General features: G+C 40.3%; 1 protein-coding gene across 1 annotated transcript; it reads right to left on the bottom strand.

The window, feature by feature from the left end:
* Positions 1-381: 381 nt before the first annotated feature.
* Positions 382-2,454, bottom strand: LOC131250554 (histone-lysine N-methyltransferase, H3 lysine-9 specific SUVH3-like). Its single transcript, XM_058250842.1, has one exon. The coding sequence runs from the start codon at positions 2,452-2,454 to the stop codon at positions 382-384; it is 2,073 nt and encodes a 690-aa protein (XP_058106825.1).
* Between the last annotated feature and the right edge of the window lie 11,904 nt (positions 2,455-14,358).

Genomic DNA, 14,358 nt, shown 5'->3' with positions numbered 1-14,358 from the left:
AGTGGACAGTATGGATTATTTTTGGACAATCTCTATGCATAAAATCATGTTCATTTTTAACCCCTAGGCAAAGCACCTGTGCTTACATTTTAGGAAACTTAGAGAAGAGCACCAAGCATGTTATTTTAGGGATTTCAATCTCAATTTTTATTAAGAAAAAATATGCATATAACATGGATACAAGCTCATAATCAAAAATCTTCTTATACATACAAAATACTACATTCATCATCACCACACATATCAAGGTGGGCCCAACAACTTTTTGTTGGATAGGCTCCATACAAATCTTATCCAATATCAACAACAGATAAAAAAAGATTTAAATTATGAACGGTGAGAATGCTAAAAATTGAGTTCTGGCCCATTTATTGATGTAGCCTATCTGAAAAAGCCTCGGCACTGTGATGATCCACACAAGCACTTCTGAGTCCTGCGATGCCGAATCATACGGCCCACCTCATCCTGGCTCGACTGGGCCCCACTCAGGCCATAATCATACGTCAATTCAGTCAACGGTGGGATGTGCTTGATCGCGAAGAACATGATGTGCGGATAGCAATCATCAAGATGATTGTAGACAACCGGCTGCCAGAAAACGTTGGGCGTGCAGCTATGGTTCATGAATCGGGCCACGTTCCCCATATTCTTCGCGCTGATGACGATTTTGAACGGCTCAGATGGCATGATTGGTGTCTCGGTGGGCCACTTTTCTCCTAGCAATGCAGGATCATAGTTCCACTCAGATGGGTCCGTTTTTGGTGGGGCAGGCTCGAAGATATACCCATCTTCATCATCATCATCATCCACATTGATCATCTGCTCAATTGCCTCACCCGTGTATTGGCAGATGAAGGACCCAGCTCTAATTGGGTCCCACGATCTGACGGCCCATCCTCTATTTTTCGTCTTGAAAACCTCCAATCTGAACCGTACACCCTTCTGGGTCACTCTATTTCTGCAGTTTGACGAGCACAAACACTCGGCCCCACACTCGTATATGAATGGTTTACGGCTCACGAGCACCCCAGCCGGGCCATATGGGAGATATCCACCGTTCAATCTCACACAATGGCAGTTGGGATTGCCCGAGACGCACGTGCCCTTGCAGTTGCATCTGACCCTTGATCTCATGGAGTTGATCGGACTCAAGTAATTGACTCTGTGGCTATATTTGAAAGGAGTGGGCCCCTTCTCATCATCAACGTTGTTCACGAGATAGACGGGTAGATTTTCAATCCCGCCCGACAGGTCAGTCTGGATCATGCCGGGCCTCGACATTGGATTCACTTTCCACCGTTGGATCGACTTCCAGATCACAATGCCGTTGGGTTGGCCCGGCAACCTTATCATTTTATACTTGAAAATGGCACGGCCCTTGGATCTCTCTATCCAAGTCTCTTGGATATTATAGAGCCCATCATAAACATAGATCCTGCCCGTTGGAGTGGTTTGATTCTTCATACAACGGATGACCCTGATCTCATTTTTCCGATGGATGCTCTTCTCTAAGGCCAGATTTCCGCTCTGGACCGAATGATCACTGACCGCCTTGTGCTCCACGTAGACCATCACATCTGGATCGTCCAGATCATCTTCTTGGGGCCCAGAAACCAAACTAACGGCTACGATGTCTTCTTCATTTCCAAACTTAAGGGTCATGTAATCGAGCACACCCATAACCGTCGAATGCAATCCAATCAAAGATATCTCATATCTGAAGAAGAAGATATCACCGATTTTGATCCCTTTGGTGGGCCCTGATATCTTCCTCATATTCACATCGAGCCCTTTACTGGTCATGATCGCACCAGCCACCAGATCGGGTCGTGTAGTGGCAATGTTAACCTGCAATAGCCTACGTCGAAGCCCATCGAAAGTAATCATGGTTTTCTCGATCAGGCCTCGATCGTTGTCAATCAACAGAGATGATGAAATGTCATCCTCACCGTTCACTTTCTTGCTCGGATTGTGATCATCAGATTCTGTCTCGCTGCCTCCAGTTTCAATCAGAGCCATTGATGGCCTCTGATACCCATTTGGCCCACTTCTAGAAGGTTCTGATCTAGTGGAAGCGCTCCTCTTTAAGTTGGACACTTTCGATGGGCCAACATCTCCACTTACTCTCCCCCACATGAACGGTGGAAAGAGCGTCTGATCACTGTCAGTGGGCCCCACAGACATTGGAGGGGGAACATGGAATGAGGGTGGGATGAGAGTAGGATCCTCGTAACGTATGGTATCACGAAGGAGTGCTGCTCCGTATTTAGTCTGGGGAATTGGATCAGACGGCCTTTGCTCCAACGGCATGATTGGATGATAGGAAGACGATGGTATGTGTGGTGGATACCCAGGTGGAGATGCAAGCATTGGAGTGAATCCATCCAACGGTATTACATTCAAAAACTTCGATCGTGTTCTTTTATCAGGCCTGGAACTGGAACAACCATCCATCGTGGAATTGAATTTCAGACAGTGAACTGAATTCAAATGGTAGTGAAGAATGGGTAATGCAATTTTAGAAAATATAGCAGATTCTGAGAGTAGGGAATGAAAGATGGAAAGAAGCTAAAAATGAAAATTATCACAAATGCAGATTCGAAAATAGCTATCAATGCAAGTAAACCGAGAGAAAGGTTTCAGATTTTAGAAAGAAATACTTTTAAAACACAATGTTTTAGTATTTTCTAAACCAAACAGTTAGAAATCCCACTTAAACAAATGCAAAATGCAAGCAAACGAAGCCGAGATTTTGCGAAATAGGAAGGTGGTTTTTTTTGTAACGAAGAAATCTTTAAGAAATCGATTCTTTTTTCTCTGTTTCTTGGGTGGGAGAAGATGGTGGAGAGGTTTTGAAGTGATGGGAGGAGGAAGTGATTTTTGGGTGTTGGGTTGCATTTAGGTTCTGAATTTATAATGGTAGAGTGGCGCATGTTAGAAGTGAATGGGACGTGGCAGGAATAGGTAAGTTGTATTGGAGAGGTGAAATTGCACCGTGAAAAACTCAACAAAGATTGATACTTGGGTAGAATAATATATAATTAATTCAAGTTAAACCGTCCAAATTAAGTTTTTTAATTTATATGTGTCAGGAATTAAAAATCAAAGCTTATTTGATGAATTAAATACTGGATTTGGAGACATGGGTTAAAAATGAAAATATCCAGTGGTCCTTATTCAACAAAAAGGTCTCCTCTTAATCAGAGGCCATGACTATTCAAAACAATGTGATTTTTACATATAACTCACATAGAAAGAAGGTTCCACACTGTAGTCGGTTTGGATATGAGTTAATATGTGACACGTATACATATTCTGAGTGACTGTGTATCAAGTACTGCAGGCTTACAGAGTATCAAATGACCCGCCAAAATCAAATCTTCTTCGGTATTCACGAAGTCAGTTTGCCACGTTTTCCAGGAAAGCATTGCAGATTTGGTGTATCCATGGCCTCACCGAGCACGGTGCAGCCTTGATTTTGTGGCCAATATAGATGTATATTTTGTATATCCATGCCGTCCATCCGTTTTTAAGTTCACTTTAATTTATAATAAAAAAATAATTCAGGTATTATTCCCTCATAATGGACCACACCATAGGAAAATGTGGTGATTGAACATCCACCATTAAAATCTTCCGATTGACCACATTAATGCCCAAAATAATGTTTATTTTCCATCCAACCTTTTAATAAGAAACCATATATTAGGATGAATCACATTAATGCCCAAAATAATGTTTATTTTCCATCCAAACTTTTAATAAGAAACCATATATTAGGATGAAAGAAAAAAACAAATATAATCTTGATTCAAAATTATTTTGGCCCACAATAAGTTTTTAATGGTCAATCACCATTTACTCTGTTATGTTCAAGTTTGGATACAGATCTGCTTAATTTTTGGTATCATAACCTAAAATAATCTGATAAAATAGATGGGCGGATTAGATATAGTAAATGGATATGAAGGTGGGCCCCACGTTCTGGAAAGCACCTAATTGACTCCTGCCGAGATTTGTGAAATCTCCCGCGTCGGCGCATTAAAGCGCTAAACGATAAGCACCGCATTCTATTTAGTGACGTCATCGACGTTTCTGATTCACTATGTTTAGTGACGCTGTCAGTAGCTAGGTGGCTATGGACTCAACATGATCCACGCCGTCCATTCATATTTCCAGATCATTTTAAATCTTTAGAATAAAAATGAGATAGATATAAATCATATATGGAGCACACCATAGTAAAAAATTAGTGATTAAATTTTCACCATTAAAAACCTCCTAAAGTCTACTATAATATTTATTTGGCATCCAACATATTAATTAGGTCATACAGTACTGGATGAAGGGCAAAAAAATAAATATCAGGTTGATCCAAAACTTTTGTAGCCCTCGAGATAAGTTTTTACCGGTGGATGTTCAAACAACGCTCTTTTCAACGATGGGTCTACGGGATATGTGAATGGAAAATTGACGATACTGACCTTGAAGTCTAGGAAACTTACTTAGAAAGCTTCTAACATCTTTTGGATTTTTTTTTTTGGTCGAAATTGTTCTTAACCTTCGTTTAGAAACGTCGTACGGTCCTAAAGTGAATAAGAAGTTACCTTCTTTTTCAAAACCTGAGAAAGTGACGGATTGACTACTCCTCTACTACCAGCGAATGGTTGGTGCTCGGTGGTTTGTGGGCCCCACCATCATGTATGTGTTTCATCCATGCCATCCATATATTTTTGCAGTTCATTTTATGGTATAAGTACAAAATTTAGTATATACTAATCTCAAGTTGACCACACTACAGGAAACAATGTTGAATGAGCATTGTAGACCATTAAAAACTCTTTGGGGGCCATAAAAGTTCTAGATCAAGCTAATCTTTGTTTCTTCCCTTCATTTGTGTCTATACAAACTAATCAACATATTGGATGTCAAATAAACAGTACTGTGGGCCTTAGGAGGATTTTAATGGTGGATATCTGTGTGCACAGTCAATCGGCCTCCCTTTGTAGCATTGATGTGTTTGACTGTTCTAACGTCCAGATGACACGTATATCTTAATACTGTTTATATGAGATCCATTCCATCCATCTCACAAGGAATCATTTTTTCACCATGTATCCTAAATTTCATTTAAATATAAAAGTCATTTGTATCACATCATAGGGAAAAGTGTGAAATCACTTATAAGGGTCGTGGTTGTCGTGATATATGGGTTGTGGTTGTTATGTTACATGGGTCATGGTTGTCTTCATTTTATAGGCCTTGGCCCTAAAATGAGAACCACAACCTATATAACATGATCACCACGACCCATTTAACATGACAACCTTGACCCATCTAAAATCACAACCATGACCCATATAACATGACAACCACGACCTATATAACATAACAACCACGACCCATATCACATGATAACCATGACCCATATCACATGAGAACTACGATCCATGACATTACGACCCATATAACATAAAAACAACGACCCATATAACATGACAACCACGACTCATGGATTATACCGTCCATAATCCATGCCGATGCAAATATCAATTGACAAGGTGGATGGAAGTGGATACTGCCCGTCCATAATCCATGCTGACCCAAATATTAGCAGATAAGGTGGATAGAAGTGGATATTACTCCAAGTTAGGACTTTTTGGCCCCAACTACGATCCAGGCAATGTTTCGACCAGAAACGAAAAGTATTTGATTTATGGGAATTCATTCAGTGATAATAAAGAAAGAATAAGAGAACAAATATCACAGAATATTTATTCAGTTGATTCTGAAAACAGAGTACAATGCATGGACATAATGAATAGGAGAGAGAAAGGTCTAATTGAAATTTCAGCAGCATTTCGACGCTTTTGATGTTCATCGTAAGGGCAGATGAATTGTGCGGACTTAAAGCCCTTGATTTGGTTGTATGATAGGCATTTAATCGTCCTGATGTGGTCCACACTGAGTTGTGCGGGTCCTCCATCATGCTCTACTCTTCTATCTCCTCTGTGATTCATCAATTTCATGGGGCACACAACCATGAAGTGCACAACAACTTCACCAAGAGTGGACGCACAATCCATGCAAAGGTGGAGCACACAACCTTCTCTCTACATGAAATGGTGCAAGAGGTTTCTTCCAGGAGAAATGGTGCAAAAGCCATGCATTAGGACAATGTCCCATGGAGAGTGGCGTAGGAAGCCTGACATCAGGACAAACTCCCATGGAGAGTGGCGCAGGAAGCCTGACATTAAGACAGGGCTTCCACAAGAAGTGGCGCACCAAGGTTCCTCTTCAGGACAAAGTTCCACAAGAGATAACGCCCAAAGGAGTTTCCTCAGGACAAAGTTGCGTGGTTGCGTGCAAGTGGATTGCTTCCACATGAAATCTTCCTTGAAAAGTGGTGTAAGAGCCATCTCTATGAGAAGTGGCGTGCAACTCATCTATCAGGATAAGATCCACTTGATGTGGCGCGCAACTTATCTTGCATTAAGACAAGAGAGACACAACTCCTCTAGGATCAGGACAAGGGAGAGAGACAAGTGGCGCAACTCTCCTCTCCTTCTACTAAAAGTGGTGCGCAAGTCCTTGCTTCAAGACAATCTCCCATGAAGAGCGGCGCACAACTCCTTCCATTCCACCAAAAGGGGTGCACACTACTCATCTGGCCCCACAAAAAAGTGGCGCGCACCTTCTTTCTCTCCTTTTCTCCTTGAGTTGCGCGGAAGTGCGCAACTCTTGGGCGTAACACCTTTCTCTCCACATTCTCCTGATTTCCATCCCCCAAATGACGAGTGGGAGGGGGTATTTATAGGCCTCCCAAGCCCCTCACTCCTTAAATAGTGGTGATCACTACCACTTCTTACTTCATACAACATCCAACCTCCTTCCTTAAATAGTGGTGTGTTCACCCACTTCTCCCTTAAATAGCGGTGTACATCCCTTTCTAAGATAAGAACCACACTTCTTCTCCTTCAAAAGTGGCGCCCATGCACTCCTCTACATCAAATGACGTCCATCCATTCTTCTACATTAGATTGTGGAGCGCACAATCTCTTTTATCATAGAGCAATACTTCACAAGGCTTCTATATATACTATTATGAGTGCTCAACTTTGGGAGGGATCTGTACAATGGAATTCCCTTACTGATGCAATAAGCATGTAATGAAATTGGAATATTTTTGTACCTCAACAGGCAATATGACAACCATGACCCATATGGCAACTACGACACATTTAACATGACAACCACGACCGATATAACATGATAATCACGACCCTTACCTCATGACAATCACGACCCATATGAATCTTATGTGCATATATGAGTCGTGGTTGTCATGTAATTTGGGAGCAGGAAATGAGAACCATGACCCATATAACATTACATACGTAGATATCGTGCAAACAATATCTATATAGTAGCATAGGTTGCATCAGGTGGTTGTAATGCGGTAAGGGTCGTGGTTGTCATGAGGTATGGGTCATGGTTGTCATGTTATATAGGTTGTGGTGAACATGCAATAACCGCAACCCATATAACATGACAACCATGACCCATATAACATGACAACCATGACCCATACAAACCACGACCCTTATAACATACCAACCATGATCCATGACAACTATAATCCATATATCTAACATGACAACCACGACCCATACAACATAGTCATTGCTAGAAGAGAAGCTTAGAGCTGCACAAGACTGATTCATGGGAGATTTTGATGGTTTTTCAGTACTATCATATAACTCTACAAGTTTCTTCCACTTAAGTTTGCAAATGAGGATATTATCATCCTCCTCACTCTCATCATCGCTGGTTATTACTTTTGAAGAGTGTTTTCTTTTAGTTATAAAGGATGGTATAAAACTCTCCTCGCAACTATTATCATTTTCTATCTGGTCAGATTATCATTCATCTGTTTTTTACAGATAATTTTAGGGCTTGATCCCAAAAAATGAGACAGATATAAATCTAAGGTGGAACACACTACAGGAAATCAACTGACAACCATGACCCAATACAATATGAAGAACAGTTCTCTTCAACGGGCACCCAACGAGCTGAAAAACTCTGTTGAGAAGGTCCATATAACATGGGTCGTGGTTCTCATATTATATGGGTTGTGGTTCTCATGTTATATGGATCACGGTTTTCGTGTGATATGGGTCGTGGTTCTCATGTTATATAGGTCGTCGTTCTCATGTTAAATGAGTCGTGGTTTTCATGTGATATGGGTCGTGGTTTTCATGTCACATGGGTCGTGGTTACCATTCCGTTTTCCCCCGATCCACGATCCAACGTTGGATGACAACCACGATCCAACGTGGATAAAAACTACGATCCAATGTGCATGTTAACCACGATCACATGACAGGGTCGTCATTGTCATACACACTGGGTCACGGTTCCCGTGGTTGTCATACACACTGGGTCATGGTTGGGAACCATGACCCAGTGTGTATGACAACCACGACCCATTGTTCGTCATATCCATGACCCTTCCCTTCAGAAGTAGCGTGACCCTTCGGAATCAGTGCCACATTCTTTTTTAGGAAATTGTATTAATGTCGCTACTTCCCCGTAATCTCTTTGGAATCAGCGCAGCACTTCGTAATCTACGCCTTAACCATTGGTTGACCAGCCTATAAAAGTGGTAGTTGGATTTCAAATTACTTTTACAAGCCAATCCGAACTAGAAATCCTTCTCGCGTTCTTCCTTTATGGGTGATCCCTTCCCTTTCGTCAGGAATGTTGACGATCTTCCTAAAGATCAATGGCCTCCACAAGAAATTTTGAAGACCGTTGGGTGCCCGTTGAAGATCAACGACCCATGTTATATGAACCTTATCAACTGAGTTTTTCAGCTCGTTGGGTGCCCGTCAAGAGAACTGTTCTTCATATTATATTGGGTCGTGGTTGTCAGCTCTAAAGTGATCCGTAAAAAACAGATGAACGATATTCTGATAAGAGAAGTGAGAGTGCAGCTTTAGCTTCTCTTTTGTCTTGCAGTTGTCATGGATCGTGGTTGTCATGTTATAAGGGTCGTGGTTTTCATGTTATATGGGTCGTAGTTGTCATGTTGCATGGGTCGTGGTTGTCATGTTATATGGGTCATGGTTCTCATGTTATATGGGTCACGGTTGTTGCATGTTCACAACGACCCATATAACATGATAACTATGACCCATGACAAACATGACCCATATAACGTAACAACCACGACCCATATAACATAACAAACATGACCATAATTATAATACAATATAAATAACAGTTATCTTCAATGGGTACCCAGCGAGCTGAAAAACTCTGTTGAAAATGTTTTGTTTAAGCCTGACCTTCTCAACAAAGTGTTTGGTGAGGCTAAAACAAGACATTCTCAATAGAGCTTTTCAGCTCGCTGGGTGCCTATTGAAAAGAATTGTTATTCATATTGTATTGTAATTATGATCGTGGCTGTCATGTTATATGGGTCGTGGTTGTTATGTTATATGGGTTGTGGTTGTCATTATATATGAATCATGGTTGTCATGTTAAATGGGTTGTGGTTGTCATGAATCGTAGTTATTAACATGGCTCATGGTTCGCATGTGAAGTGGGTCATGGTTGTCATGTTATATGGGTCATAGCCCTAAAATGACACGACAAAAGGATGGGCAGTATGGATTATACACATACTTCAATGTGGGCCCATATGGGTCGTGGTTCTTATGTTATATGGGTTGCAGTTGTTACATGTTCACTTCCTTTAATAACAAATGACAGGATAGTCATTGGTGTAATAGCCGATCCGTTTCGTCCACCTTGTCGGCCAGCTCGGCATGGGCCCCAAAAGTCCTGACTTGGGCAATGTCCACTTCTGACAAACATCACAGTGAGCCTGGAAAGTTTCAATAGTAGGTTCTATTGTCACGATTTCCCTCTATTATGTGACCCACACGAGCTCTGGATCAGGCTGATATTTGGGCCCTAGCCCTAAAATGACACGGCAAAAAGGATGGGCGGCATAGATTATACACATACATCAATGTGGGCCCCACGAGTTTGGTTCTTGCCCATGCGCAAAAAGGGTTCCGTACACATCACTTTCTTGGCATTAAATAAGACGTAACTTTTTATTCCCTAGAAAACCGTACAACTACTGAAACAAGGACAAGGGCCATTTTGGTCCGAGTAATTTTCGGAAGCTTGTCGAAAGGTCACTCTTGGGATATATGGAACGTCGTAGCTTTCTAGGTAATTTGCCTAAACTTTTGGGACTATCAATTTCCCTATTTGAATCTATCTCATTTTTGAGTTAAATCAATAAAATAATTCAAAAATATGAATGGATGGTGTGGATGAGACAAATACATAAGTGAAGCCCACCGAATACCGACCACTAACCTCCACGCGAGTGGCCCGCGTCCCTGATTTCAAACCTGCTCCCTGATTTCAAACCTGCTCTTGCATGGGGAAGTCCTAACGCTTGCACGCACTCGAGAAAGGTGGGGCCCAGCTTTCTGCCATGTCAGTTGCTATTTTAAGCCTAATTTGGAAATATCCTACTTCTAAGAAAAATCTTTTATTTTGCTGAGCGTACACGTGGCCTACATAGATGTTTAATTGTGGGAACAGATTGGCTACTCCCTCTGCCACTAGCCCAGTGGCTGGTGGTAGGTGCACTGTGGGCCCCACCATGATGTATGTGTTTCATCCATTTTGTTCATCCATTTTTAAAGATCATTTTATGTTTTGATCCAAAAATGATATGGATATAAATCTCAGGTGGACCACACCACAGGAAAACAATAGTGATTGGATATCCACCATTAAAATCCTTCTAAGACCCACTGTACTGTTTATTTGACATCCAATCCGTTGATTAGGTCATACAGGCCTAGATGAAGGGAAAAAATAAGATCAGCTTGATCGAAAACTTTTACGCCCCAAAATTTTTTTAATGGTTTACATTCATTCAACACTGTTTCCTATAATGTGGTTCACTTGAGATTGGGGTATACCTCAATTTTGCTCTCATGCCCTAAAATGAACTAGAAAATTAGATGGACGGCATGGATGAAACACATACATCATGGTGGGGCCCATAGAGCACCAACCACCAGCCATTGGTTGGTGGCAGGGGAGTAGCCAGTCCGTTTCCTTTATTTGTAGCTTGTTCATAAGGCCACACAGTCATGAATAAAGGGAAATAAAAAATATCAACTAGATCCAAAATTTTAAGAGCACCAGGAAAATTTCAATGGTAGGCATTCAATTCCCATGCTTTCATGTGATGTGGTCCACTTGATTTTTTGCTCAGGCCTTAAAATAAGCCGGTTAAAAGGATGGACAGTGTGTATAGATAATTATTGTCTAATATAATTTTCTATACACACTTCCAAAAAAGTCTAAGAATATGTCTATAATTATTGTCTAATAAAAATTAAGAAATTATATTTAGTCAATTAGAAAACTAATCTAAATTGATGTTCTTGCATGTCTTCATGCCCAGTAATGTGTGGTCAAGTGCAAATTGTTTATAAGATACAAGTAAAAGCATATGTAGTCATTCTACTTTTTCATTGCATTTTTGTCTCAATCCAAACAAGACATGGAGTGAGTGAAGAAAATGTAAACAATGATTAAATTAAGAAAAAAAAAATTGTTAGAATTTATTTCCTTAAATAATCTATCATTATCTCTAAAAAAAAAAAATTTCTTTTATTTGTTGATCTAAGTTATTAGAATATGGAAAAAGTAGATAGTTATTAAATTAAAAGAAAGGTCAACAATTAATATTTAATTAAAAGAAAAGTTAGCTTACAAAAGTAATTAAATACATGGAGAGGGTTACTATATAAGAAATTTAACCTCCCTTTCCTCCCTATGATATGTTGTATTTTGTTTTAAAATAGTATTAAATTTGAATTTTCAAATTTTCGGTGATTTCCCTCCATTTTTGAAAAGTTGTAGTACTTTTGAGTTGTGGATTTTGTCCCACATTGGATTTGACATTGTAAACTATCTTGTATATAAGATAGTCTTTTTGCCTAGGGCTTGAGCCCCTTTCAGGGGGCATGTGAATTTAGTTCTGTGGGGGGGCTATGCCAATAGCTCTAATCTATGCCATTGACCACACACGCGCGTGCGCGCGCCGAGCCGAGCCGTGCCGTGCCGAGCCGAGTCCGAGTCCGAGTCCGAGTCCGTGTCCGAGTCCGTGTCCGAGTCCGTTTGCGAGACGGGACGGGACGGGATGGGACGGGCTGGGCTGGGCTGGGCGTGGGCGTGGGCGCGGGTGCGGCGTGTGTGTACTCGCGTGGGTGTGTGTATGGGTACTCGCAGGACTGTATGTGCGGGAGTGTACTCGTATTTACGCTTTTTCGTTTTAAACCAGAGAGATGCGTCCCTTCCGGTTGGTCGCACCTGTTGGGTTTAAACCCAACGAAGGTGCTTATGCACCACTTCGGAGTCTATATAAAGACTACCGATTCCAGTTTTAATATACGAAATCATTATCTCTCTTATAAAACTCTCTCTGATACAATTTTAAGAATTTTACTGAGTTCATCGCTGAGTCAACTCAGTACTTTCGGATTAAACTGCAAGTGGTTCGAGCTCGTGTACAGTGAGTGCACCGCTGGGACCGGGTCATAGTCGTTGTATCCTAGAGGTCGATTGCTCTGGAAACCTGTTGCACTTGGGATGCTGTCCAAGGGGAGCAAATTCGATTTCAAGCCGAGTGACTCAGTCACGCCTCGACTCAATTCAATAAGTTCTTCTTTCTCAAAATTTTATTTTCCTTTTTTGGTTCTCAATTTTTAATAGTCTATTTAATTCAACCAAATATTCCAACAATCTTGAAATTGAATTTTGTTAAATTATATAGACTATGGCTACAGTAACAGTAAATGCTTCTATTGAGTTAGCCAAAATCGAACCGTTCACTGGACAATCATTTAAACGGTGGAAACAGAAACTGATGTTCGCTCTGACCACCCTGAAAGTTTCATACATTTTATCTGAATCATTTACTATCGATTCAGCAAATCAAACTGAAGTAATAGATGAAAATAATTGTGAAAATTATATTCTAAACTCTTTATCCAACGAACTATATGACGTGTATGCATCTTACGTGTCTGCTAAAGACATATGGACTGCTTTGGAAAAGAAATATATATTAGAAGATGCAGGCGCTAAGAAACATGCAATTGCTAATTTCCTTTATTATGAAATGACAGACAATATACTTGTCACAAATCAGATTCACGATTTTCAAAATCTAGTTCACGAACTATTGACAGAAGGAATTAAGTTGGATGAGGTGTTTCTTTCAGGAGCACTAATAGAAAAGTTACCGCCCTCTTGGAAAGAATATAAGAATAGAATGAAACATAAAAAGAACAGTGTTTCTTTGGAAACCACTATCGTACACATACGAATAGAGGAGGCCAATAGAATCAGGGACCAAAAAGAAAATAAAAATGAGATAGATTCAAAGGCGAACCTTGTGGAATCAAGTCGAGCAAATAATAAGAAAAAGGGCAACTGTCATAACTGTGGCAAACCTGGACATTTTGCAAATGAATGCAGGCTAAAAAAGAAGAATGGAAACAGTCAATTCAAGAAAAAAGGAAACTGCTACAACTGTGGAAAGCCTGGGCATCATGTCAAAACTTGTAGGCTTAAGAAAAACAAAGATAAGCCGCAAGCTAATCTTACAGAAACAGGCAATGAGTCTGACATGATAGTAGTTGTGGTGTCAGAAGTTTTTCTTGTAAACAACTTGAAGTGGGTGCTAGACACTGGTGCAACTAGGCACGTGTGCAAAGATCGTAGCATGTTTACCTCCTACCAAGTATCAGGAGATGATGAACAGGTGTTCATGGGTAATGCTAGAACGTCTCCAGTTGTAGGGAAATGAAAAGTACTTCTGAAACTCACTTATGGAAAGACTCTAATGCTGAATGATGTCTTACATGTGCCTGACATTAGAAGAAACTTGGTCTCTGGTTCACTCCTCAATAAGGCTGGTGTTAAGTTAGTATTTGATTCAGATAAGCTTGTAATGACTAAGAATGAAACTTTTGTTGGTAAGGGGTACTGTAGCGATGGTTTATTCATTATAAATGTATCCAATGATAATAATAAGAAGACATTCAGTTCTGTTTATATCGTTGAACCTTTTTATCTATGGCATAGTAGATTAGGTCATGTGAATATAGCATCTTTAAAGAAAATGAAAAGATTAGGTTTATTACCTAATATATTTAATGAAGAATTTGACAAATGTGAAACATGTGTCGAATCAAAATTCATTAGAAAACCCTTTAAACAAATAAAAAGATCATCTGTTCTATT

This window comes from Magnolia sinica, chromosome 7, assembly GCF_029962835.1.
Source record: "Magnolia sinica isolate HGM2019 chromosome 7, MsV1, whole genome shotgun sequence".
NCBI lineage: Eukaryota > Viridiplantae > Streptophyta > Magnoliopsida > Magnoliales > Magnoliaceae > Magnolia > Magnolia sinica.
The sequence above is the reverse complement of the archived record's forward strand: the minus strand, read 5'-3'. Positions and strand labels throughout refer to the sequence as shown.